Here is a 23563-nt window from a genome sequence, read left to right as displayed (position 1 = left end):
TTTATGTGCTAAGAGGGCTGTGGTTAATAGGTTAATGTGGGTTAATAGGTCAACCAAGCAAACTGGGCCTGCTGCCCTCGAGGTGTCAGTGAGTCAGGACCAGCCATCAACACAGAGTCAGTGGGCGCCTTCTCATTAGAAGGGTGGCCCTCTTCCACGGAGAGACGCTGAGGGTCCCCCAGCCAGTGGGACAGGCTGTGCCCCCGAGCTCTCCTGAACTTCAGGCTGCCTCTGCTGCCCCCTGTGTGTGTCCTGACACTGCTGATGCAATGCAGAGGGCAAGAATTGGACCATAAAGAAGGCTGAGCACCAAAGAATTGACGCTTTCAAACTGTGGTGCTGGAGAAGACTCCTGAGAGTCCCTTGGACTGCAAGGAGGTCAAACCAGTCCATCCTAAAGGAAATCAACCCTGAATATTCATTGGAAGGACTGTTGCTGAAGCTGAAGCTTCAATACTTTGGCCACAAGATTGGAAGAACTGACTCATTGGAAAAGATCCTGATGCTGGGGAAAATTGAAGGCAGGAGGAGAAGGGGATGACAGAGGATGAGATGGTTGGATGGCATCACTGACTGGATGGACATGAGTTTGATCTAACTTCAGGAGTTAGTGATAGACAGGGAAGCCTGGTGTGCTGCAGTCCACAGGGTCAACGAAGAGTCAGACACGACTTAAAGACTGAACAACAACAGCTCCACTGACCACTGCTGAGGCCTCGAATGAGGCGCTTACCTTCTTGGAGCCTTGATTTCAGTATCTAAAAATCAGGCTTGTCATCACCAACTTGTCCAGTTGCTATAAATAAGAAAACTAACACGTGCAGAAGTTTTGTCTAAGTGCCTGGCATACATTTCAGCAAGTGGTTGTTATTATGATCATTATTGTGAGGTCATGGTTCTGGAGAACCCCCTTAGGATGAAGCTTGGGGACCAGAAAGCCAGAGGGACCATGAACAAGCTGTGAAGACTCATCTGCATCTTTTCCCCCTACTCCGCTCCTGGCATACAATAAACCAAGTAAACACACAGTGAATCATTGAACTGAGTGATGCACCAGCTGAGTTCCAGATGTGAGCCCTGCTCCAATAAATGGGCTGCTTATAGTCATTCAGGACTTACAGCCTGACAAGGACAGCCCATTTCAAAGTCTCCTTCTTCTATGATGTAGCAGATGATCACTGAGCAGAGCAGGTGACAGAAAGCAGTTTTAGTCCCTTGGTGGTGGTGTTCGGTCACTAAATCATGTCTGGCTCTTTGAGACCCCATGGACTGCAGCATGCCATGCTTCCCTGTCCTTCCTACCTCCTGGAGTTTGCTCCAACTTATGTCCATTGAGTCAGTGATGCCATCCAACTATCTCATCCTCTGTCATCCCCTTCTCCTCCTGCCTTCAGTCTTTCCTAGCATCAAGGTCTTTTCAAATGAGTCGGCTCTTCGCATCAGGTGGTCAAAGTATTGGAGCTTCAACATCAGCATCAGTCCTTCCAGTGAATGTTCAGGGTTGATTTCCTTTTGGATTGACCCGTTTGATCTTGCTGTCCAAGGGACTATTCTTTATTCATTTCATAAGCCCTGACTAATTGGTGTTTATTGTAACCCTGCTTCCTTTTCCAAACTTTGTAATTAAACCGAAAGTTGTTTTGCCCATTTTCTGAGGCATGGACTTTCTTATCCCGTCTGAGAACCTGCTCTCAGTTTCAGCCCTGCTGTCATCAGCCAGCTCTGCCCATGTCGAGTAACTGACAGGGAGACAGTGTTCTTGGAGCCAGACGCTCAGCACCCTCGTTCAGGGTGTGGGGCTCCTGGGGTCACGATGTGGGCTTCAACCTCTGTCTAGCTGCCAGTTCATTAAATGTCCAAAACCTGCCTTCCTAACTCCAAACAGCTGCTTTCTAAACTCTGGCTATTAGCTTCAAAAGAACTGAGCAAAAGAGCAGTGTGGATAAGCACAAATCCATCACCACTGCTGGGAAGAAAGGATGTCAACAGCCCCATGTCCCCTGGCAGACAGTTCAGAAGGGTAGTCATGTCAAGTTACGTGAAATGGGTGATCTTGCAGGAAAAGGAGAAAGGATAATAGCAATTGGCAGCCTCACACGTGTGGATTTATAAGCCGAGTCTGTGAGGCCCCCATCCCTATGGAAGACCAGTTGGGGAACGAGTTTTAAATCACCGCTGTGCTGTCATCTAACTCGCCCTTTTCTCCTACAGCTGACACAGCCCTTGGCACCGATGACGTGTACGATGACAAAGGATGCCAGTGCGACGTGTCCGTGGAGGACCTCACCCCACCGCTGAAAACCGTCATTCGGGCAATCAGGTCGGTGAGAACGTTTCACAAAATGATTCTGAGACCTCCCGCTCATTGTTTCAGTCACTGTGTTGCTAAGTTCTCTTTCCTGCAGGTCAAAGTGAAAGTCACTCAGTCGTGTCCGACTGTTTGCAACCCCATGGACTATACAGTCCATGGAATTCTCCAGGCCAGAACACTGGAATGGGTAGCCTTTCCCTTCTCTAGGGAATCTTCCCCATCCAGGGATGAAACCCAGGTCTCCCGCATTGCAGGTAGATTCTTTACCAGCTGAGCCACCAGGGAATCTCCCATAATAATTCCTTTCTTTCTTCCTATTCATCCACATGCCTATTAAATTGTGAGATATTTTTTCTTAATACAGAACTTGACTGTATTCAGCATGAGATGTGTTATAAGTGGTGATTCATGTTGATGTATGGCAAAACCAATACAATATTGTAAAATAATTAGCCTCCAATTAAATAAATTTTTAAAAAAACACACAATGGAAACAACAAAAAAGAGAAAAACTAGGCCAGGTTCCAAACAGATCACATGAGAATTGGCTTATCGTGTGAATTTCTTGCTTTGGTGTATAGATACAGCTGAATTTTTTTAATTATTTTTCTGATTGATGATTCAATCCCTGTTCTGTACTTTGTGTCAAAGAAGAGTCCCTCTTTGTTATTTCAAAGCAGGTTGAGTTCTGAACATGGAGAGCCTGAGTGCTTTGCAGGGAGCTGCAACTGTCCTGCCAAAATTTATTTGTAAAGTCTGACCATGGTACACGTTCTCTCCTGATGGTGGAAAATTGAGAGTGTGTCCAAAGCAACTTTTATCTCCAGAATCCACTTCCACAAACGATCCAGGATCCACACTAAATGAGCTGCTGCTGTTCTGCCCGCCCAGTTCAGTTCTTTTGGGAGAATGTGTATCTGTAGAGGATGCCGAGTGGCTGTCTCCAAAAAAGAATGCCTCTGCTCTCTTTGGCTTCTCCTGCCTCTTACCAGGAAACCTGGGGAGGGCTAAAACTATCCAGCCCAGTGTAGCTACCTAGGTACTTGGTCTGAGCTCAGATGTCAGAGTGATTGATTTTGCATTGCTGGTTTGAGCATCTTGTTAGTCATTGCTGTACTCTGTGGTCAAGGTTGTCTTGGAGAGTAAAGGTGAGTTATAAAGATTTGGGTATTAATAAATGTTTGCAGGGACAAAAAAACTATGATATGATAAAAATGTTTGTCCAGAAGGTGCTTAAATTTTACCTGTAGCAACAGCCCACACAGAAGTGAAGCTAAGCCTGGTCACTTCCCTCCTGCGTGCAACCTGCGAGCAACACCCCAGTGGTAGGGCACCTGCGTGTCCTGGGCCTCTCGTTTCTTCGTGACTGTTACTGACATTCCTTGTCTTTCTCAAAGTCTCCCAGTTTGGGCAGTCATGTGCTCACACTGCCCCCTGGGGATCTCAGAAGCCTTGGGTAATATTTAATCCGAGAAAACCCAAGGATATATAATAAATGCTATCTGCAGCCTCCATTAAATGGATGGAAAGGATCTTTTGTGCACTGCCCAACATTGTAGCCACCAGTCACACGAGGTAATTCAAATTTGAATTAATTACAATGGAATAAGGAGCTTCCCAGGTGGCACCAGTGGAAAAGAAACTGAGACACAAGAGACACGGGTTCAAGCCCTGGGTTGGGAAGACCCCATGAAGTAGGAAATGGCAACCCGCTCCAGTATTCTTGCGTGGAAAATTCCAAAGGCAGAGGAGCCTGGCGGGCTACAGTCCATAGGGCTGCAAAAGGAGTCGGACGTGACTAAGCCCATGACATGACACAACAATTGAATAAAATGCAAAACTGAGTTCATCAGTGGTGTGGCCAACACGTAAAGCACTCAGGGTCCATGCGCTGCCACGCTCCCACTCTGGGCAGAGACACAGTGCATTCCTATCACTGCGGGAAGTTCTCCAGGATTAGCTGGCCTACAAGTGACCTTGAAATTCTTTCCATCCATCGTGACAGCCGTCAGAGACCCTTGCCTTTATTTGCAACAAATACAGTAAAATCTTATCTCCGGGGAGCAGATTAAGTTTCCTAAAAGTCATACTTAACCCAATTTGTGTCATTTCCCTAGACCTTCTGAAGCTTTTGGCTTTTGCCTTACAATTTACACAAAGAATCTTGAGCTGTGAGGGGAAAAAAAAAATGAAATGGGTTTATTCTGCCAACTCAGCATCTTAGCAGCAGCTTGCAATTTATTTTGTTCTACCTTGCTCTTACAACCTGACTGATTTTTGAAAAGTTCTTTGCAGAATTTCCTTGCTTTTCAGAATTCATTCTTGGTTCTTATTTTTAACAGGACTTTATTATTTACACATCTCTCCTTTTTGTGAATTTCGGAAGCTCTCTGCCTGCTACTTCGTAACTCTTGATGTGGTGTTTTTCTTCCCTGTTTCCCTATTCTGCTTAGTGGGTTGTTTTTTTTTTAATAACTTCTGAGTTCCATTTAAAATTCTTTGCTTCTATAGAAACATAATAGCTACACTCAGTAGTTAATAACTTAATTGGAAATCTTTGACTTATGATAGAACTTTTAATATCTAAGAATTAAAGGACTACCCAATGCAATCAGCAATTCTGAAAAGGAGTCTGCAAGTAAAAGTCCGTAAATCATATGCAAAAGTGTCCTTTTCCTGAGCTTAATTATATAACAAACTGAACATCAATTGACTGGAATGTTTTTGCTAGGACACGCCCACCGCCCACAGCTCACCTGAAATAGGATTTTATATGCATGTTACTGACTGCAAGTGTGAACCATCTATTATTCATCTCAGAAATGGCGACTCTGTTTTTGGCATTTTCCTTGTTTTCTTTTGGTTGTTTGATTATTTAACATAACAATTTGAACATGCCTTTTGTTTTCCAGTAGCTCTAATAATAATAGTTTTCCTAAGAGACAAATTAAAATTAAAATGTGTAACAAAAAAATATGTATTCCACTGCAAGGATGACAGCATATAAAATAGTATGATTACATTCACAAAGAGTGAAAGTAGGAATTCTTATTTTCAGTTTTTAGTATTTATTAAGCCTCTGACATTTTCTAGTTATTTTTGAAAATAAACATTCTCAGGCAATAAGATGATTAAGGTCACTCTCCAAATTCATCTGGATTCCATTCCTGGTGAATTTGAGATTCTTGATGTCTCATCACAGCAAGAACTCAGTGAGAGACAAAGTGATAGGTAAGAAAGTGAAAGAAAAGTGAAGTCGCTCAGTCGTGTCTGACTCTTTTCGACCCATGGACTGTAGCCTACCAGACTGCTCTGTCCATGGGATTTTCCAGGCGAGAGTACTGGAGTGGGTTGCCATTTCCTTCTCCAGGGGATCTTCCCAACCCAGGGGTTGAACCCGGGTTTTCTGCATTGCAAGCAGACGCTTTACCATATGAGCCACCAGGGAAGTCTAGGTAAGAAAGGTAAGAAATTGATTTATTTAGAGAGAAACATAGTGCACAAATAGAGGGTAAGACATCTCAAAAGGCGAGAGGCCCTGAAATATGGGATGGTCAGCTTTTATGAGCTGAGTAATTTCATAGGCTCATGAGCAGGAGCCTATGGGCTGTTTATTCCAACTATTTTGGGGAAGGGGCAGAGATTTCCAGGAATTGGGCCACCACCCACTTTTTTCTCTTTGATGATCAACCTCAGAACTCTCGTGGTGCCTGGGGGGTGTGTCACTTAGCTAATATATTACAATAAGCATATAGTGAGGCTCTAAGTCCTCTAAAAGTCGAATCTTCCACCATCTTGGACCCAGTTGGTTCTAACCAGTTTTAGTCAAGCCCTATGGCTATAGCTTCCCTGATGGCTCATATGGTAAAGAATCTGCCTGCCATGCAGGAGACCCAGGTTCTATCCCTGGGAAGGGAAGATCCCCTGGAGAAGGAAATGACGACCCACTCCAGTACTCTTGCCCGGAGAATCACATGAACAGAGGAGCTTGGTGGGCTATAGTCCACGGGATTGCAAAGAGTCGGACACGACTAAGAGACTAACACTTTAGAAAGAATGGCCATGTTATTATTTTAAAGGTTGTGATCTGCCTCTTTTCTCCTGTTTCAATTCCATTACCTAAATGCACTTGGAGACTTTCTTTTTTTAATGAATGACATCATTTTTTATAGTAGTGAACAGCAGCTATTCTTAGACATTTCCAAGCTATGCCTTAAAAGACAGAAAAATACTTTGTTTAGTTCCTCCAGGCTTGCCACAGATTTTTTTCAAAATATTTTTAGTTGGAGTGCATGAGGTTGTTGGAAATGTGTTTTCAAACTCATCTCTGGGAGAGAAGACTGAACTTATTTTTAACGAAAATTCTGTATCTTGTTAATGATTTAATTCAAACACTGTTAAGTTTCTTTGCATTCAGTCATATAAATTAATTTCCAAATATAAAAATGAAATTAGCAGGGAAGTAAACAGAATCCCAGGGATGGGGGAGCCTGGCAGGCTGCCCTCTATGGGGTCACACAGAGTCAGATACGACTAAAGCAACTTAGCAGCAGCAGCAGCAAACAGATAACAAGAAAACTGATAAACTCCTGAAAATACTACACACTCTCTTCTCATTGTACAGTTGACCCTTGATCAATGCAGAGTTAGGGGTGCCAACTCCCTATGTAGTTGAAAATCTGCATATAACTTACATGACTTCCCACAAACTTAACTACCAATAGCCTGCTCTTCACCAGAAGGCTTCCCTATCTATAACATAAACAGTCAATTAACACACAGTTTATACATGTAACATATACAGTATTTTTACCAAAAATCAAGCTAGAGAAAAGAAAATGTTATTAAGAAAATCACAAAGAAGAGAGAATACATTTACAGTATTGAGCTACATGTTTACAGATGAATCATTTCCCTGTACCTACAATATTGTCTCATATAAAACACTGGAGATGTTATATGTAGTACTAACACTGGGCATCCAAAAGGAAAAGATAATGTGAAAAAATAATTCATATTTATTTATGTTCATTTACAGGTAAAGCAATACATGCATTGATGATGAAGAAGCAGCAATATGATTGCTTCATGGTAGCTTACCTAATACACTAATGAATGCCTCATTGTTAAAATTTTCATGGCACACAGCACAGTCAGGTTCATAATACAGTATTGAACTCTATGAGATTTAAAAAAAAAAAAAAAACTTCCCTGTGCTTGTAAGCTGATATGCAGTTTCTCCAATTATGAGAGAGAGACCTACTGTACAGTATTGAAATTCTTTGAAAGTGAAGTTATAAAACAATAAGAAAGCTAACACACTATTAATTTTATATTAAATATCACTCATGTCTAGGTAAAGATAGATTGTGCTGTGCTTAGTCACTCAGTCATGTCTGACTCTTTGTGACGCCATGGACTGTAGCCCACTAGGTTCCTCTGTCCGTGGGAATTCTCCAGGCAAGAATCCTGGTATGGGTTGTCATGCCCTCCTCCAGGGGATCTTCCTACCCAGGGATCAAGCCCGGGTTGCACTGCAGGCAGATTCTTTACTGTCTGAGCCACCAGGGAAGCCCAAGAATACTAGAGTAGATAACTTCTTCCTTCTCCAGGGGATCTTCCCAACCCAGGGATCGAGCCTGGGTCTCCTGCATTGCAGGCAGATTCTTTGCAAGCTGAGCTACCAGGGAAGCCCCAAAGATAGATTAATATTTACATATGTTTTATGCATTCATGACATACCTAACTTTTTCTTAATTTTTTTCAGTATCTTTAGCTATGTCATCTGAGTTTTTTCAAATTGTCACAAATCTCAAAAAAAATTTCCAATATATTTATTGGAAAAAAAATCCACGTATCAAGGAACCCAAGCAGTTCAAACCCGTGTTGGTCAAGGATCCCCTGTATTATGGTATATCCATGTGCTAGGGCTGCCAAGACAGAACACCACCCTCCTGGGGGCGTAACCACCAGAGGTTTATTCTCTCACAGATCTAGAGGCTTGAAGTCCAAGATCAAAGCCCCCTCGGGGCTGGTTTCTTCTGAGGCCTCTCTCCTTGGCCTCAGAGGGCCACCTCCTCATCGTATCCTCATGCAGTCTTTCCTCTGTATGTGTCTGCATCCAAATCTCCCTTTATAAAGACAGCAGTTAGTGTGGGTTCAGGTCTCTGCTAAGATCTCATGTTAACTTATCCACCTCTTTAAAGACCCTGTCTCCAAACACAGCCACATTCTGAGGCCCTGGGCTTTGACATAGAATCTGGGGGGAGAGGGGGGCAGACACAATTCAGCCCATGACACGGGGTGAGACATCAGTTTTCCTGTCACTGTTCACAAAGTATTTTCTCAAGCACAATATCAAAATTTTCGGATTAAAAATAAGCCCATTAATTACCTGGATATTCCTTGCAACATCAGACATCTGGGAATATCTGAGCACATTCCCTGGCTCACCTTGCACGCTTGCACTGATTTTGTACAAACACTGCATAAGTGTGAGTCAGGCCAGTTTTGCCCCCAAATCAAGATATGCTCATCAGACAGTGAAGAATCTGCCTGCAGCGTGGGAAACCGAGGTTCGATCCCTGGGTTGGGAAGGTCCCCTAGAGAAGGGAATAATGGCAATCCACTCCAGTATTCTTGCCTGGAGAATTCTGTGGACAAGAAGAGCCTGGCGGGCTACAGTCCACGGTGTCACAGACAGCCGGACACAACTGAGTGACTAAACTTTCACTTTCATGTATTCGAAATAATAGATGTTAAATGTCATAGTAAAACTCTACATTTATAAAAAGCTCTTGGAAAATCATTTTTAAAAATACAAAAGAGATGGTTGTAGCTGCATTCCTACTGCATGGGCTGGATAAATTCTCAGATGTACTCAGCAAGACAGCACAGGCGCCCCGTGTACAGGCCCGGGTGGCTGGGCAACAGCTTGGTCTGTTAGAACCTTGAGGGGAAACTCTTGCCTGCTCCTCATGGTATTTTTTCATAGAATCACCACATCTAGGATCAAGGCCGCTCCTAATGAGATCCTCTCATCCTCCTAATGAGAACCTCTGTGGTTCTTGTTTACATAACCATGTTTTCTGTCCGTCGTCAAGAAATGAATCAGAATTACAGTGCAACCTGTTCTTGTGAGGAGAACCCAAACAAGGTGAAGGAGATTACTCAGTGTGCGGAGGAAAGAGGGCCCAGAAGCTGGGGATGGGTCACGACCTTAACAGCTCCACGCTCACTCTGTCTCCCGCAGACGCGACCTCTCATTTCCTGGATGGAACCAGCCTTCCAGATAATTAGATGATAAATGAGGTCTGGGGTAAAAACTCAACAATTCTTTTTTATAACGTGCATTTTTTACTGAAGCATAGTTGATTTGCATGTTGTATTAATTTCTGCTGTATAGCACAGTGACTCACCCATATAGATACACTTTTTCCACATTCTTTTCCATTATGGTTTATCACGGGATATTGAATATAGTTCCCTGCACTGTACTGTAGGACCTTACTGTTTATTCATCCTGTATATAATAGTGACAGCCTTTGTTTTCCTGGGCTCCAAAATCACTGCAGATGGTGACTACAGCCATGAAATTAAAAGACACTTGCTCTTTGGAAGAAAAGCTATGACCAACGTAGACAGCATATTAAAAAGCAGAGACATCACTTTGCCAACAAAGGTCCATCTAGTCAAAGCTATGGTTTTACCAGTAGTCAGGTACAGATGTGAGAGTTGGACCATGAAGAAGGCTGAGCGCTAAAGAATTGATGCTTTTGAACTATGGTCCTGGAGAAGACTCTTAAGAGAAAGAGATCAAACCAGTCAATCCCAAAGGAAATCAACCCTAAATATCCAATAGAAGACTGATGATGAACCTGAAGCTCCAATACTACAGCCACCTGATTCCAAGAGCCAATTCATTGGAAGAGACCATGATGCTGGGAAAGTCAGAAGGCAGAAGGGGACAACCGAAGATAAGGTGGTTGGATGGCATCACCGACTCTCTGGACTTGAGTTTGAACAAACTCCAGGAGATAGTGAAGGACAAGGAACCCTGGCATGCTGCAGTCCATGGGGTTGCAAAGAGTCAGACATGACTGAAGCAACTTAGCATTTACTAGTTTGCATCTGCTAACCCCAAATTCCCCGTCCTTAGTTGAAACTGCACCCTGACTTTACCAGGCCCCGCAGTTAATTCTACCCTCACCCCCCTCCCCGGCCCTAGGCTACTCAGGAAGGTGGTCTGAAACCAGCACTGTGCCACCTGGGGCAACCCGCACCACCTCCCTGTGACCTTCCCTCCTCGTGGGTGACTTGGGCTGGGGACAGTGCTGACCTTCGTGGTGGTGAGGATCACAGGGGTTCCCCCCTGCAGGGCTCTGGGCACTGGGCCAGCATCCTAACCGGGGCTCTGGGCTCCCTGGGGACCAGCCCACCCTCTGCTCAGGCCAGACCTCCTCCTCTGGGAGCTCCCCCTACTGGGTCAAGGCTGCCTGCTGTGTGAAAGAAGCCCTGCTTTTTCCCATCTGGGGGTCCGCCTGCTCCCACTTCCCTAGGTGCCTTCTGTTTCCCCTTAAAGTTACCGGCTCACCATGCCCTGTGCTAAGGAGTCGCCCAGAGCAACGCTGCCACTCGGAGCTGGTAGGATGCGAGCCATGAGCTCCTTGGGGTGCTGTGCAGCCCCCCGAAATCCCCCTCCCAGGAGTCCAGGACAAGATTCTCCTCTGCCTCCTCCACCCACACAAACCTCCGAACACACTGAAATAGTCACTTTCTCCTCACCGTGGTACACAGTAAGAAGGAAGATGACCTGCAGAGAGCCGGGAGGGGCTGATGTGTGGTCCCAGAGTGTGTGTCCGGGAGACTGCCGTCACTGAGAACTCGGGAGGACATGATGCGGGGAGGCGAGGCCAGACCACAGGAGCAGGAGGCCTCCAGCGCACAGGAAGGCGAGGGGTGTCCATGTGCAGAGGTGACCCTCCTGAGTGAGGCATCATCCCAGCACATGGGAGAGGGACTCTGACTACAGCGGGAAAACAGGCTGCAAAGAGGGGGCGCTGGTGGTTACAGGCCTTCCCAGATGGCACAGTCGTAACCCAAGCAGGAGACGCAAGAGATGCCCATTCTGATCCCAGGGTCAGGAAGATCCCCTGGAGTAGGAAATTGCAACCTGCTCCAGTATTTTGCCTAAAAAAAAATCCCATGGACAGAGGAGCCTGGCGGGCTACAGTCCATGGGGTCGCAGACAGTCGGACACAACTGAGTGACAGCACACACTCTTTGTTACAAACCCTGGGGCTTGCGGGGGCGGAGCCACACAGTCACAGTGAAAAGAAGAGAAGGTGGAGGCCCTGGCTCTTTCAATGCAAACGATAACGGGACATCGGGGCTCTTCAACGTAAAAATAATGGGATGTTTAGTGGTTGGAGAGGAGGGAATGGAGGGAGAGGAGTCGATGAGACGCCCTGATGCTGAGTCAGGGGCAGCTGGGAGTGGGGAAGAGGGGTGCCGTGCATGGTTGCAAGTGTCTTTGGGGGCTGCGGTGGGCCCAGCAGGCAGCTGGACCCCTGAATGTGAAGCCCAGGAGACAAGCTAGGAACTAGGACAGACTTGGTCATCATCAGTGCTAATATGGATGGCTTCCAGAAGCATCCTGGAGACAGCATGGTCCACACTGAATCCAGGTTCACAAACTGTAAAGAACCTGGGAAGGGAACAGGAGCTGATGGAGATAAAGCTGGGGCAACCAGATGGAGGGACCAGGAAGGGGAATAGAGCAGTGAGGAGAGCCTTAGGAGAAGGAGGCAGGGTCCTCTGTGGTTAAACTCTGCTAAGAGGTCAAGAAAAGAAAGAGGGACAAGGTCCTTGGAAATCAGCAACAAAGAGGTCACCTGGAAATTTGGAGAAAATTTCAATAGAGGCCAAAATGTTGGAGCCAGATTGTAAGCACATTTTTTTAAATTAGAATCTTTCTCCCTAGTAGGAACATAAATGAGGCATCAAGAATATAACTAGCAAAGACTCATCAGCTCTTCTGAAATTGCTCAGATCTGATCAGCCAAGAGAAGAGCCCCAGATGACTTGTCAATTTCTGAGTGGGGTGTGGAGATCACACCTGATTGTAACCCCAGGTTGAGCCAGGAGGTTTCCCAGTTTTCTCACCCTGGGTTCTTCCTATTCTCGAAGGCACGCAGGTTCTCTTACCAGGCTCTAAAATGCATTCTCAACTCCGTATCCTTAAATCTCACTTCAAAGTTCAGACAAAAATATACTCCACAAATAGAGAAGAGGCACATGTCTGCCATTGAGGGTTTTTGTTAAAACCCGCAAGCTGTTTAATCATCACCAGCTCTTTAACTTTGCCGATGGCATCTGGGCTGTTTTAGCAGAGGTGATGGGAGAAGGCGATGGCACCCCACTCCAGTACTCTTGCCTGGAAAACCCCATGGACGGAGGAGCCTGGTAGGCTTCAGTCCATGGGGTCGCAAAGAGTCGGACACGACTGAGCGACTTCACTTTCACTTTCCACTTTCATGCATTGGAGAAGGAAATGGCAATCCACTCCGGTGTTCTTGCCTGGAGAATCCCAGGGACGGGGGAGCCTGGTGGGCTGCCATCTATGGGGTCGCACAGAGTCGGACACGACTGAAGCAACTTAGCAGCAGCAGCAGCAGAGGTGATGAGTCTTTGTTTGCAAGTCACTAGGAAGACATTCTTGCCAGCCAAGTCTGTGACACGTGATAGGACAGGATGCTGTTAGGGAACATTTTATGAATCATTTAGCACAGATTTTTTAATCAGCTAATATCCTCCCTGGAATATTCTTTTTGTTTGTTTCTGTTTTGAAGATAATTGCTTGTGGCCACATTTTGCCCTGAGGCTGCATTAAACCAGTGTGTTCACTGAAAATGCACTTACTTTGCAGCATCGAATTTTTAACCTTTTACTTTGGTATAATTTAAACTGAATCTCCTATTCATTACCAAGATCAAAAATATTCAAGAGTAATCAACATGTATGGACAGTTTGTTGACTTACTTATTTGTTTCAAACTTTAAAGTTTATGTAGGGTTTTATAGTCCCAGGAAAATGAAATTCCCCAGTGTATCCATGGTTACCACATTAGTGCTCACAAAATTCTAGGAAGGAAAGTTACCCATTTGTAGACTGGCTTGGATCCAGAAGTTCTTGCTTGGGTTTTACTACTCTCACCTCTTTGAAAGAAAGCCAAACACTATGAACAGAAGAACCTACTAGACGTTGAGTGTGCAACAATACTAAGGGAGTTCCCTGGTGGCCTAGTAGATAAGATTTCACTGCCATGCTACTGCTACTGCTAAGTCGCTTCAGTCGTGTCCGACTCTGTTCGACCCCATAGACAGCAGCCCACCAGGCTCCCCCATCCCTGGGATTCTCCAGGCAAGAACACTGGAGTGGGTTGCCATTTCCTTCTCCAATGCATGAAAGTGAAATGTGAAAGTGAAGTCGCTCAGTCGTGTCCGACTCTAGCGACCCCATGGACTGCAGCCTACCAGGCTCCTCCACCCATGGGATTTTCTAGGCAAGAGTACTGGAATGGGGTGCCATCGCTTTCTCCAGCCATGGCCTGGGCTCAATCCTTGGTCGGGGAACTGAGATCCCACAAGCCACATGGTGTGGCCAAAAAAAAGAAAGAATCTCCCTTTAAAAAAAAAAAATGAAATTTTAAGCATTAGAAGGAAATCCCTATTCCCAGTGGTGGAAACAATGTGACCCTAAAACTTCCCTGACCCCTAAGTCAGCCGAGTGAGGCATCTGCTTTCCCCTCAGGTGAGGACATCTGGTAGACTGTGTATAGTGGAGCTGATTTATGTCTCTATCAAGAACTGACAGCAAGAAAATGAAACTGACCAGTGCTTCCTCTTCACGCCTGGAGTTCCTTAGTCACTGGCTGGCAGCCCTGTCTGAGATGACAGGAGGGTGAAGGAGTCTCGGCGTGAAAAGTAAGAATGAAAGTGTCGGTCACTCGGTTGTGTCTGACTCTCTGTGACCCCGTGGACTGTGGCCCACCAAGCTTCTCTATCGGTGGAATTCTCCAGGCAAGAATACTGGAGTTTCGGTGTATGATTCTACAACTAGTTTTAAAGCGTTTCAAAGTCTAGATACCATATACACGAAGGCAGAATGTATTATTGAATCATGATTATATGTTAACAGGAAAATAACATTAGTGAATCATCCAAACAAGTGGTCAACACACCTTCAGTGGAGACCCAAATTATCAACTTCCATGGGTCTGGTTATCTAGAAGTCGGATCTGTTCCATGATCAGCCCCCCCACAAATTGACCAGTCTCTAAAAGGCTAGAAAGAGAGAGAGATTTCATGACAGAGGCCCTGGGTCACTTCAAAGATGAGCCCCAGACAGATAGATGCTGCACTTCTCATGGGAGTAACAAGTCGGGATTGAATTTGCCAAACCGGGAAAGAAATGGATGTGGAATGCAGGTTACTAGAGGAGATCCGCACAGTGCACCAGTGTAAATCCACACCAAAAACATAAGATCTGGAACACGATGGGCCATTTCTGAGCCCAGAGAAGTTTGTCATGTGTCCCCAGAGATGGGGTTGCAGAGTGGGAAGAGTCTGGGCTACACGCTGCTCTCCCGTGTGTCTGGGACCCTCCTACATGACCCCTGGCCTCCAGCGTGAAGCCTGGCACATCAGGGGCGCCCAGTGAGGAGTGAATGACCTGGTCCCACTCACCAACATCCTTTGGCATCACTCAGGGAAGCAGCCACCCTGAGCTCATGGAGATTCCCCGGGCTCTAGGCACATGGGACCCTTGAGTCCCATTAGGGCCCCTGACCACAGGCACTGTGGCCTCCACCGAGACCCCAGAGATGGAGAGATTGAGACCAGCTGGTCCTACAGGCCTCTTGGGCTCTACATTCCCTCTCAGTGGAGCCAGGGCCCCTGCACACACTAACAGGAGCTCGATGAGTGTTTACTGTGAGGATGAACGGATCCATCGCCAGGCATATCCTCTCCTTTCCAAGGCAGCCCTTGAGAAGCTAACGGGACGTGTTGGCTGGCTCCTGGTGGGACTTCAGGTCTTCCCTGGGAGGAGTGGGGCACGAAGCACTGTGCTCTGACTGGAGGCCTGACACCCAGGCCCACGGTTCACACCACCTCGTGTGGGCCTGATCTGTATGATTCGAATGATACCCAAAGTGCCTTCACTCCTTTGCAGGGAGGTGGGGCCCTGAGGTCATTCTGCCCCACCCCCACCCCAATTCCGCCTCCTGTCCGTAATGCTCAACCGGGCTGCAGGTTCGAATCGCCAGAGGAGGCTTATAAAGTCTCTGGATCAATTAAATGGCGTTTCTGGAAGTGGAAGCGGGCACCCGCCTTTTTTAAGCAGCTTGATGAGGACGCTGCTGTCTTTAGAGCCAATGATACCGCCTCTCGTGTTCACCGTCTGAGCCCTCCGCCCGCGCGTGGTTTGGCGGCTGCCCGCCTGTCCGTCGGTCTGGTGGTGGCCACGGTTACCCCGCGTCTGTTTTCTAGTCTTATCTCTGCATATTCACATGCAGGGTTTTTAACCCCGACTTAAGAGGCCTGAGACAAGACTTTTGCAAGATTCCGTGACTCATGGCAGCACAACAAATGCACCTCCACTTCCTTATAAGTGCACATGTGTTGTGTGTATATATAGCTATACTCCACTCGGAGTTTAACTTGCTGCGGCGATTTCTTCGTGCTCAGAGAACTGCTTGAGCAGATTTCTTCCCTTTTCAAGCCAGGTGCCAGTTTAGGTTTGTGGTGAATCTCTTGCTCCCTCTCGTGGTCACGCCGGGGCATGTCCGCTGCAAGAGGAACTTCTGGACTCGGGCCCGCTCAGGCACCCCCAGCAGTGAGGATGCTAGGTTCAGGGTCTTTTGCTGTTTGCTGCAGTCCATGGGGTCGCTAAGAGTTGGACACAACTGAGCGACTTCACTTTCACTTTTCACTTTCATGCATTGGAGAAGGAAATGGCAACCCACTCCAGTGTTCTTGTCTGAAGAATCCCAGGGACGGGGGAGCCTGATGAGCTGCTGTCTATGGGGTCGCACAGAGTCGTTCACTACTGAAGCGACTTAGCAGCAGCAGCAGTGTGAGCTCCCAGAGTGCAGTGAGACTGTAACCTACCGGCCCACCTTTTGGCCTCCTCCGAAGGCCCTTCCAGCAACGCCGGAAAGAACAAGCCATGCACATGGCAAAATTTTATCCAGTGCCTGCTATGTGCTAGGCATGAGAGTGAAAAGAGGCAGTTCATGTAAAGTATCGTTTCTGTTGCTGTTATTTTGTGTTAAAATATTAACATCTTAATACCAAGACAAGAGTAGAACATTGTGATTATGAGCTCAGCGCTTGAGGGACACTGGTTCAGATCCCACACTGACATGCTGTTTAACTTCAGGCAAGTCACTTAACTTCTTCAGGCCTCAGTTTGCTTATCTGCAAAATGGAGCTGACTAGAGTCCCCATCTCCTAGGTTATACTATAGAGTACTGCCTGGCAGTACTGTCATCTTAATCATTTAATGCATTATAAAGGTTCTAATTTCACTCTAGAATGATTACTCAAACCCTCCTTCCTATCAGGCAATTCATAGATCATATTAAACTTCTATTGTTGTTGTTGTTTAGTCGCTCAGTTGTGTCTGACTCTTTGTACTTTGCAACCCCATGGACTGCAGCATGCCAGGCTTCCCTGTCCTTCACCATCTCCTGGAATTTGGTCAAACTCACATCCATTGAATCGGTGATGCCATCCAACCATCTCATCCTCTGTCATCCTCTTCTCCTGCCTTCAATCTTTCCTAGCATCATGGTCTTTTCCAATGAGTTGGCTGTTTGCATCAGGTGGACAAAGCACTGGAGCTTCAGCAATCAGTCCTTCCAATGAACATTTAGGGTTCATTTCCTTTAGGATGGACTGGTTTGATCTCCTTGTTGTCTAAGGGACTCTCAAGAGTCTTCTCTAGCACCACAATTTGAAAGCATCAATTCTTCAGTGCTCAGCCTTCTTTATGGTCCAACTCTCACATCCATACATGACTACTGGAAAAGCCATGATTAGGGATAGGGGAACCCACGCTGGATATGGCCTAATTTCTGTAGGGGCCCTCTGAGAGAGTGAAGGGGGCCAGTTCAAGGGCAGAGTGAATTGGCCCCCCAAGAAGACACAGCTGGCGATGAGATGACAAGACTAACGTGGCCTCTAGCTTACTTGTGAGAGTGTCAGCGGACACACAGAGGATGCAGGAGAATGTCCAGTGATTGGACCGCCAGACGTTCTCCTGAACCTGTACAAGTGTGCCTGCCCGGCCCGGCCCAGTGGCTCCAGCTTAGCAGGGCAGTAAATGCTCGGGCCTGGGTATCTGCAAACTCTATGTGGTACTGCTTCTGTTACCTGGGATGGCTTCCCCAACCTACTGAGCCTTCACTTGACCCAAATATTAAATGTGGAAAATTCTTAGGGTTTCATGCAACATCGTGGAGGTAAAGGGCCTCCTGCTTAGTGCAGGGCCAACCATCCTGCAAGGTCACAGCGGTGGGAGAGTCACCCATGTGAAGATGGGGAGGGTGAGACCTTCACATCCCACCATCCAGCTCCATGTCCAGGAGATGGGAACCCTGGGACCTCAGGTCCAGCTCATGACATGGTAGAGACAGAAGCCATCTGAGTCGTCCTGAGGTTGCCAGGGAGGCGAGGGGGCTTAGCTCAGTCTCCCAGGTTTTCCACTCTCTTCCTTCTGATTTCACCCGTGAAAATCAAGTCCAGTCCCTGGAACAAGAGAGAGGGGATTGGGTGGAGGGAAGGAAGCTGAGGTGTCTGGATGGTATAAACATCTCAAATCAGCCACCTTCACGACCAGGGTCTTTGATCAGGAAGAGCCATCACACAATGGCATGACTTCCAGGGAGCACGTCCCCGTGGACCAAGCCTGGCACTCAGGATCTTTACAAGCGTCTGCAGCGACCTCCTAGGGACAGAAAGCTAAGGTTTTCCTCTATTCAGACTTTAACCATGTGTTCGTCCCTGTTCTTCTGATGGCCCTATGATATATAAATTTCATTCAGCCACCAGGCTGTCCCCATCCTTACCCTGGAAGGTTTCATTTTGCTATCAGCTCTCTCTCTCTACATTCGGTACTTACTGGGTAATGATTGTGTCATTTGTTCCTTACTTTCAGTGTTTTTTTTTCCTTTCTCTTTCCACATAATGATATCTTATTACTTGTGATTTAATTCTTCTCTGAAATCCTAATTAAATTAGTAATTTAAGGGAAAAGAATATTATATTTTCATGATTTTCAGGAGCAGTTCTATTTAAAGAATTCTTTGCTGAATCAGAGCCCTAATTATTAATGAATAAACATTTATTTTACTTTAGCAAGTTTTTTTGTATTCATGAAACAGAGTCAATGGCTTCAGCTCTGCCTGAAATGTGCCTTGAAGAACTCAGGTCTGTTTTGTTCAGAAGATCTCAGGAGTGTTCCCTGTCACAGAACAACATAAACAGCTTTGTACAACTAGAGAAAAGCTGGTCCCCAGCCGTCTCTGATCCTTGCCAGGGATCGTTTGAGATGCTGGGAGGGAAAACAGCCTCTGCCATCAATGAATCTCCTTGAGAATCCAGAAGGGCTGGCATGGGCCTGCAGGCAGACGAATGGGGGCAAGGGATGAGCGTCTGGAGAGAGGAGGTGGGTGCTCTCCCCCCACTCCGTCACCCCCTCCCCTCACCAGGGAGCTGCCATCAGAGCCTCCAGACAAACAAACCATTCCTCCCTGCATTCAGGGACCTCATACGGCCTGGTGGAGGCAGATATATAAGCAAATAATTACAGAAGCAGTTCTATTTCAAGAATGTATTAGTAAAGGTTAATAGACCAGTGACTACTTTGAAAGAAAGGCAGAAGTTTCTATTAAAACTGGCGTTAGAACTGAGTCTTGACGATCTTGTAGGATTTCAGGAAGAGGAAAGAGCATACACAGACAGTGGTGGTATGCAGTTGAGTGGTGTGTTTGTGGTCCCACAAGTTCCAAGGAGGAACGGGATAAGAATGAGGAGGAGAGGTGCGCAGAGGCCAGGACATCAACAGCCTTATAGGATGTGAGAAGGAGTGTGATGTTTACCCAGGAGGCCAAGGAAAACCAATGTGGTTGAGGAAGAGGGTAAGAATATTAAGAACAAGTGATTCAGGAATGATTTGGAAATGCCCTGGCTATCCAGTGATTAGGACTCCCTGCCTCCACTGCAGTAGGTATGGGTTTGATCTCTGGTCAGAGAACTAAGATCCTGAAAGTCAAGTGGTGCAGGCCAAAAAAGGGGGGGGGGGGGGGGAGAAAGAAAAAGAAATGATTCAGCAATGATTAGATACAATCATTCTGAAGTCAATAGTAAATTATAGGATCAAGTTTGGGGCTTAATAACCAACAAGACAACTTGGATTCATTGCAATCAGCTGTCATTTAGGATAGGCAATTTTCCATTTAAACCTGCATTTCTTCCCAATCATCCCACTTTCCACCAAGGAGCAATACCTTTTGGTTCAGAGAGCCTAGTTGACTGATTCCCAGCTGGGGACCCATGAGTGTGATAACAGGAGTCTATGAGCCAATTAATAGTTGAATAAACACCAACCAGTTTTACATATAGCTGCAGTAAGGCTGCACAGATGCAATAAAATGCTATGCTTCTCTGCTTTCTCCAGGAATTATATCAAGTTGTTGTAGCAACTGGTTATCTTAGGCAGCTTAGCTATTCATGGCATCATGAAATGTCTTGATAAAATACTGTTTTAAAACATGAGTCCATATTGGGGGTCAGGCATTGTAATTAACAAGACTTCTGATTCTGAAAAGTCTAGACATCCAGCTTAGGTGACGAGTGTGTTATGTTTGAAACATAAAGAACTTAGGTAGCTAATTGAGCAGTATTCTGCAGGAATAATTTATGAAGCAAATTTTTCATAAATTTCTATACAAATGTACATTTCCCTAGAGAGAATGGAGTTTCGTAGCATATCTGCATCTCCAAAATGCACATACCTATATAAAAGACCATTTTGACAACGTTTATATTTTATGGGATGGTTAACACCACCTTTGGAGAAGGAAATGGCAACCCACTCCAGTGTTCTTGCCTGGAGAATCCCAGGGACGGGGGAGCCTGGTGGGCTGCCCTCTATGGGGTCGCACAGAGTCGGACACGACTGAAGGGACTTAGCAGCAGCAACACCACCTTATATCTTGGACTACTGGCGGGGGCGGAGGGTGTCACATGAGAAGAGTAGAATTGCACTTTGACTTTAATTTTACTTCAGAGTTTCAGTGGACTTTAAACAGTTCCAAGAATTAGTATTAATATTTAGTCTCTTATGTAGTGGGTTTCCCTGGTGGCTCAGTGGTAAAGAATCTGCCTGCCAGTGTAGGAGACGCGGGTTCAATCTCTGGGTTGGGAAGATCCCCTGGAGGCGGAGATGGCAACTCACTCCAGTATTCTTGCCTGGAGAATCCCATGGACAGAGGAGCCTGGAGGGCTGCAGTCCATGGGGTCACAAAGAGTTGGACATGACTTAGCAACTAAACAACAACTCTTTTGTAGTGTGTTTTTCTACTCTCAGGGTGTGCCTCAGAGGAGATAGTTCACATAACCTCAGGCTTTCCTGTTGCCTTTCTGCAGATGCAGGAACCTAAAATAACTTCATGCTTGACTTTCTTCCCCCAGCATTTCCTCTGTATACTAGTGAGCTGTTTGGGTAACTTCTTTTAGTGAAGTTACAAAGATTAATATGTAATACATTGCTCTTACAGAATTATGAAGTTTCATGTTGCAAAACGGAAGTTTAAGGAAACACTCCGCCCATACGATGTAAAAGATGTCATCGAACAATACTCTGCTGGTCACCTGGACATGCTGTGCAGGATTAAAAGCCTGCAGACACGGTGAGCAACTCGAAGGTTACCTGTTCTAAGGGGACAGGCACAGAAACTGTCTGGGAGTCACCTCTCCAAAGTAGGGAAATTCTTGAATTCCATGTTTCTGACTCATTTTTAGTGGACAACCGGACTTCTGTGTTAAAATGTAGATTCTATTTCAATATAAATCAGGCACTAAAAACCTTTAAGTATGGACAGTGTCTAGTGTCTCGTCTATGGAAATGGGGGTGTTGGCGGTGGCTGCAGAGGACTGTTGTGGGACTGCATGAGTTAAAGCAGGGGCCTGAGTGCTTGTGCAACGTTCAAGGTGGCTGCTGATGTCATTTTGTTATTGCCTGAATCCTATATCGGAGAAGGCAATGGCACCCCACTCCAGTACTCTTGCCTGGAAAATCCCATGGATGAAGGAGCCTGGTAGGCTGCAGTCCATGGGGTTGCTAAGAGTTGGACACGACTGAACGACTTCACTTTCACTTTTCATTTTCATGCATTGGAGAAGGAAATGGCAACCCACTCCAGTGTTCTTGCCTGGAGAATCCCAGGGATGGGGGAGCCTGGTGGGCTGCCATCTATGGGGTCGCACAGAGTCGGACACAACTGAAGCGACTTAGCAGCAGCAGCAGCAGAATCCTATATATCCTTTAGAAATAAGCTAATCTTTCTCCTTCTTAAGCCTGACAAAGACAGACCTACAAAGACAGACCTCTCCCTCCTCTGACCCCGTGTGGCATGTAGAGTCCCCTGCAGGTCACCATCATGTCCCTCGTGGTGGGATCCTGCACTGAGAGTCCAGGAAGAGAAACTGAGGTTGTGTATTGGCTCCTGTATTGCTTCCCAGGGGCACGTCTGTTCCCCTGGCTCTGAACCAAGCCTGGGCCTGTCCCTCCATCCCTGTTCTGCAATAGGCTGGCTACACACCATCTTTCCAGTGAGGGCTGAAAGAAATGAGTATGTTACTCTAACACGTGCTTGATTGTGTTATCTTGAAGCCAAAATATTTAGTTCAGTTTGTCTTGCTTCACAGTTCAGTTCACTTCAGTTCAGTCACTCAGTCCTGTCCGACTCTGCGACCCCATGAATCGCAGCACGCCAGGCCTCCCTGTCCATCACCAACTCCTAGAGTTCACTCAGACTCACGTCCATTGAGTCAGTGATGCCCTCCCAGCCATCTCATCCTCTGTCATCCCTTTCTCCTCCTGCCCACAATCCCTCCCAGCATCAGAGTCTTTTCCAATGAGTCAACTCTTCACATGAGGTGGCCAAAGTACTGGAGTTTCAGCTTTAGCATCATTCCTTCCAAAGAACACCCAGGACTGATCTCCTTTAGAATGGACTGGTTGGATCTCCTTGCAGTCCAAGGGACTCTCAAGAGTCTTCTCCAACACCACAGATCAAAAGCATCAATTCTTCGGCACTCAGCTTTCTTCACAGTCCAACTCTCACATCCATACATAACTACTGGAAAAACCCTAGCCTTGACTAGACAGACCTTTGTTGGCAAAGTAATGTCCCTGCTTTTCAATATGCTATCTAGGTTGGTCATAACTTTCCTTCCAAGGAGTAAGCGTCTTTCAATTTGATGGCTGCAGTCACCATCTGCAGTGATTTTGGAGCCCCCCAAAATAAAATCTGACACTGTTTCCACTGTTTCCCCATCTGTTATTTCCTATGAAGTGATGGGACCAGATGCCATGATCTTCGTTTTCTGAATGTTGAGCTTTAAGACAACTTTTCACTCTCCTCTTTCACTTTCATCAAGAGGCTTTTTAATTCCTCTTCACTTTCTGCCATAAGGGTGGTGTCATCTACATATCTGAGGTTATTGATATTTCTCCCAGCAATCTTGATTCCAGTTTGTGCTTCTTCCAGCCCAGCATTTCTCATGATGTACTCTGCATAGTAGTTAAATAAACAGGGTGACAATATACAGCCTTGACGTACTCCTTTTCCTATTTGGAACCAGTCTGTTGTTCCATGTCCAGTTCTAACTGTTGCTTCCTGACCTGCATATAGGTTTCTCAAGAGGCAGGTCAGGTGGTCTGGTATTCCCATCTCTTTCAGAATTTTCCACAGTTTATTGTGATCCACAAAGTCAAAGGCTTTGGCATAGTCAATAAAGCAGAAATAGATGTTCTTCTGGAACTCTCTTGCTTTTTCCATGATCCAGCAGATGTTGGCAATTTGATCTCTGGTTCCTCTGCCTTTTCTAAAACCAGCTTGAACATCTGGAAGTTCAGGGTTCACATATTGCTGAAGCCTGGCTTGGAGAATTTTGAGCATTA

At 46.0% G+C, this 23563-nt stretch overlaps 1 protein-coding gene across 1 annotated transcript in view; it reads left to right on the top strand.

Moving 5' to 3' along the window:
• The window catches only part of KCNQ5 (potassium voltage-gated channel, KQT-like subfamily, member 5), a 248204-nt gene that overhangs the window by 212923 nt on the left and 11718 nt on the right, over positions 1-23563 (top strand). The window contains exons 12-13 of the mRNA XM_010851279.1: positions 2212-2320; positions 21156-21287. Coding sequence (XP_010849581.1) covers positions 2212-2320; positions 21156-21287 — 241 coding nt within the window. The remainder of the gene's footprint in view (positions 1-2211; positions 2321-21155; positions 21288-23563) is intronic.

The sequence above is a fragment of the Bison bison genome, unplaced genomic scaffold, assembly GCF_000754665.1.
Source record: "Bison bison bison isolate TAMUID 2011002044 unplaced genomic scaffold, Bison_UMD1.0 scf7180017864300, whole genome shotgun sequence".
In the NCBI taxonomy this organism is placed as follows: Eukaryota; Metazoa; Chordata; class Mammalia; order Artiodactyla; family Bovidae; genus Bison; species Bison bison.
The sequence above is the reverse complement of the archived record's forward strand: the minus strand, read 5'-3'. Positions and strand labels throughout refer to the sequence as shown.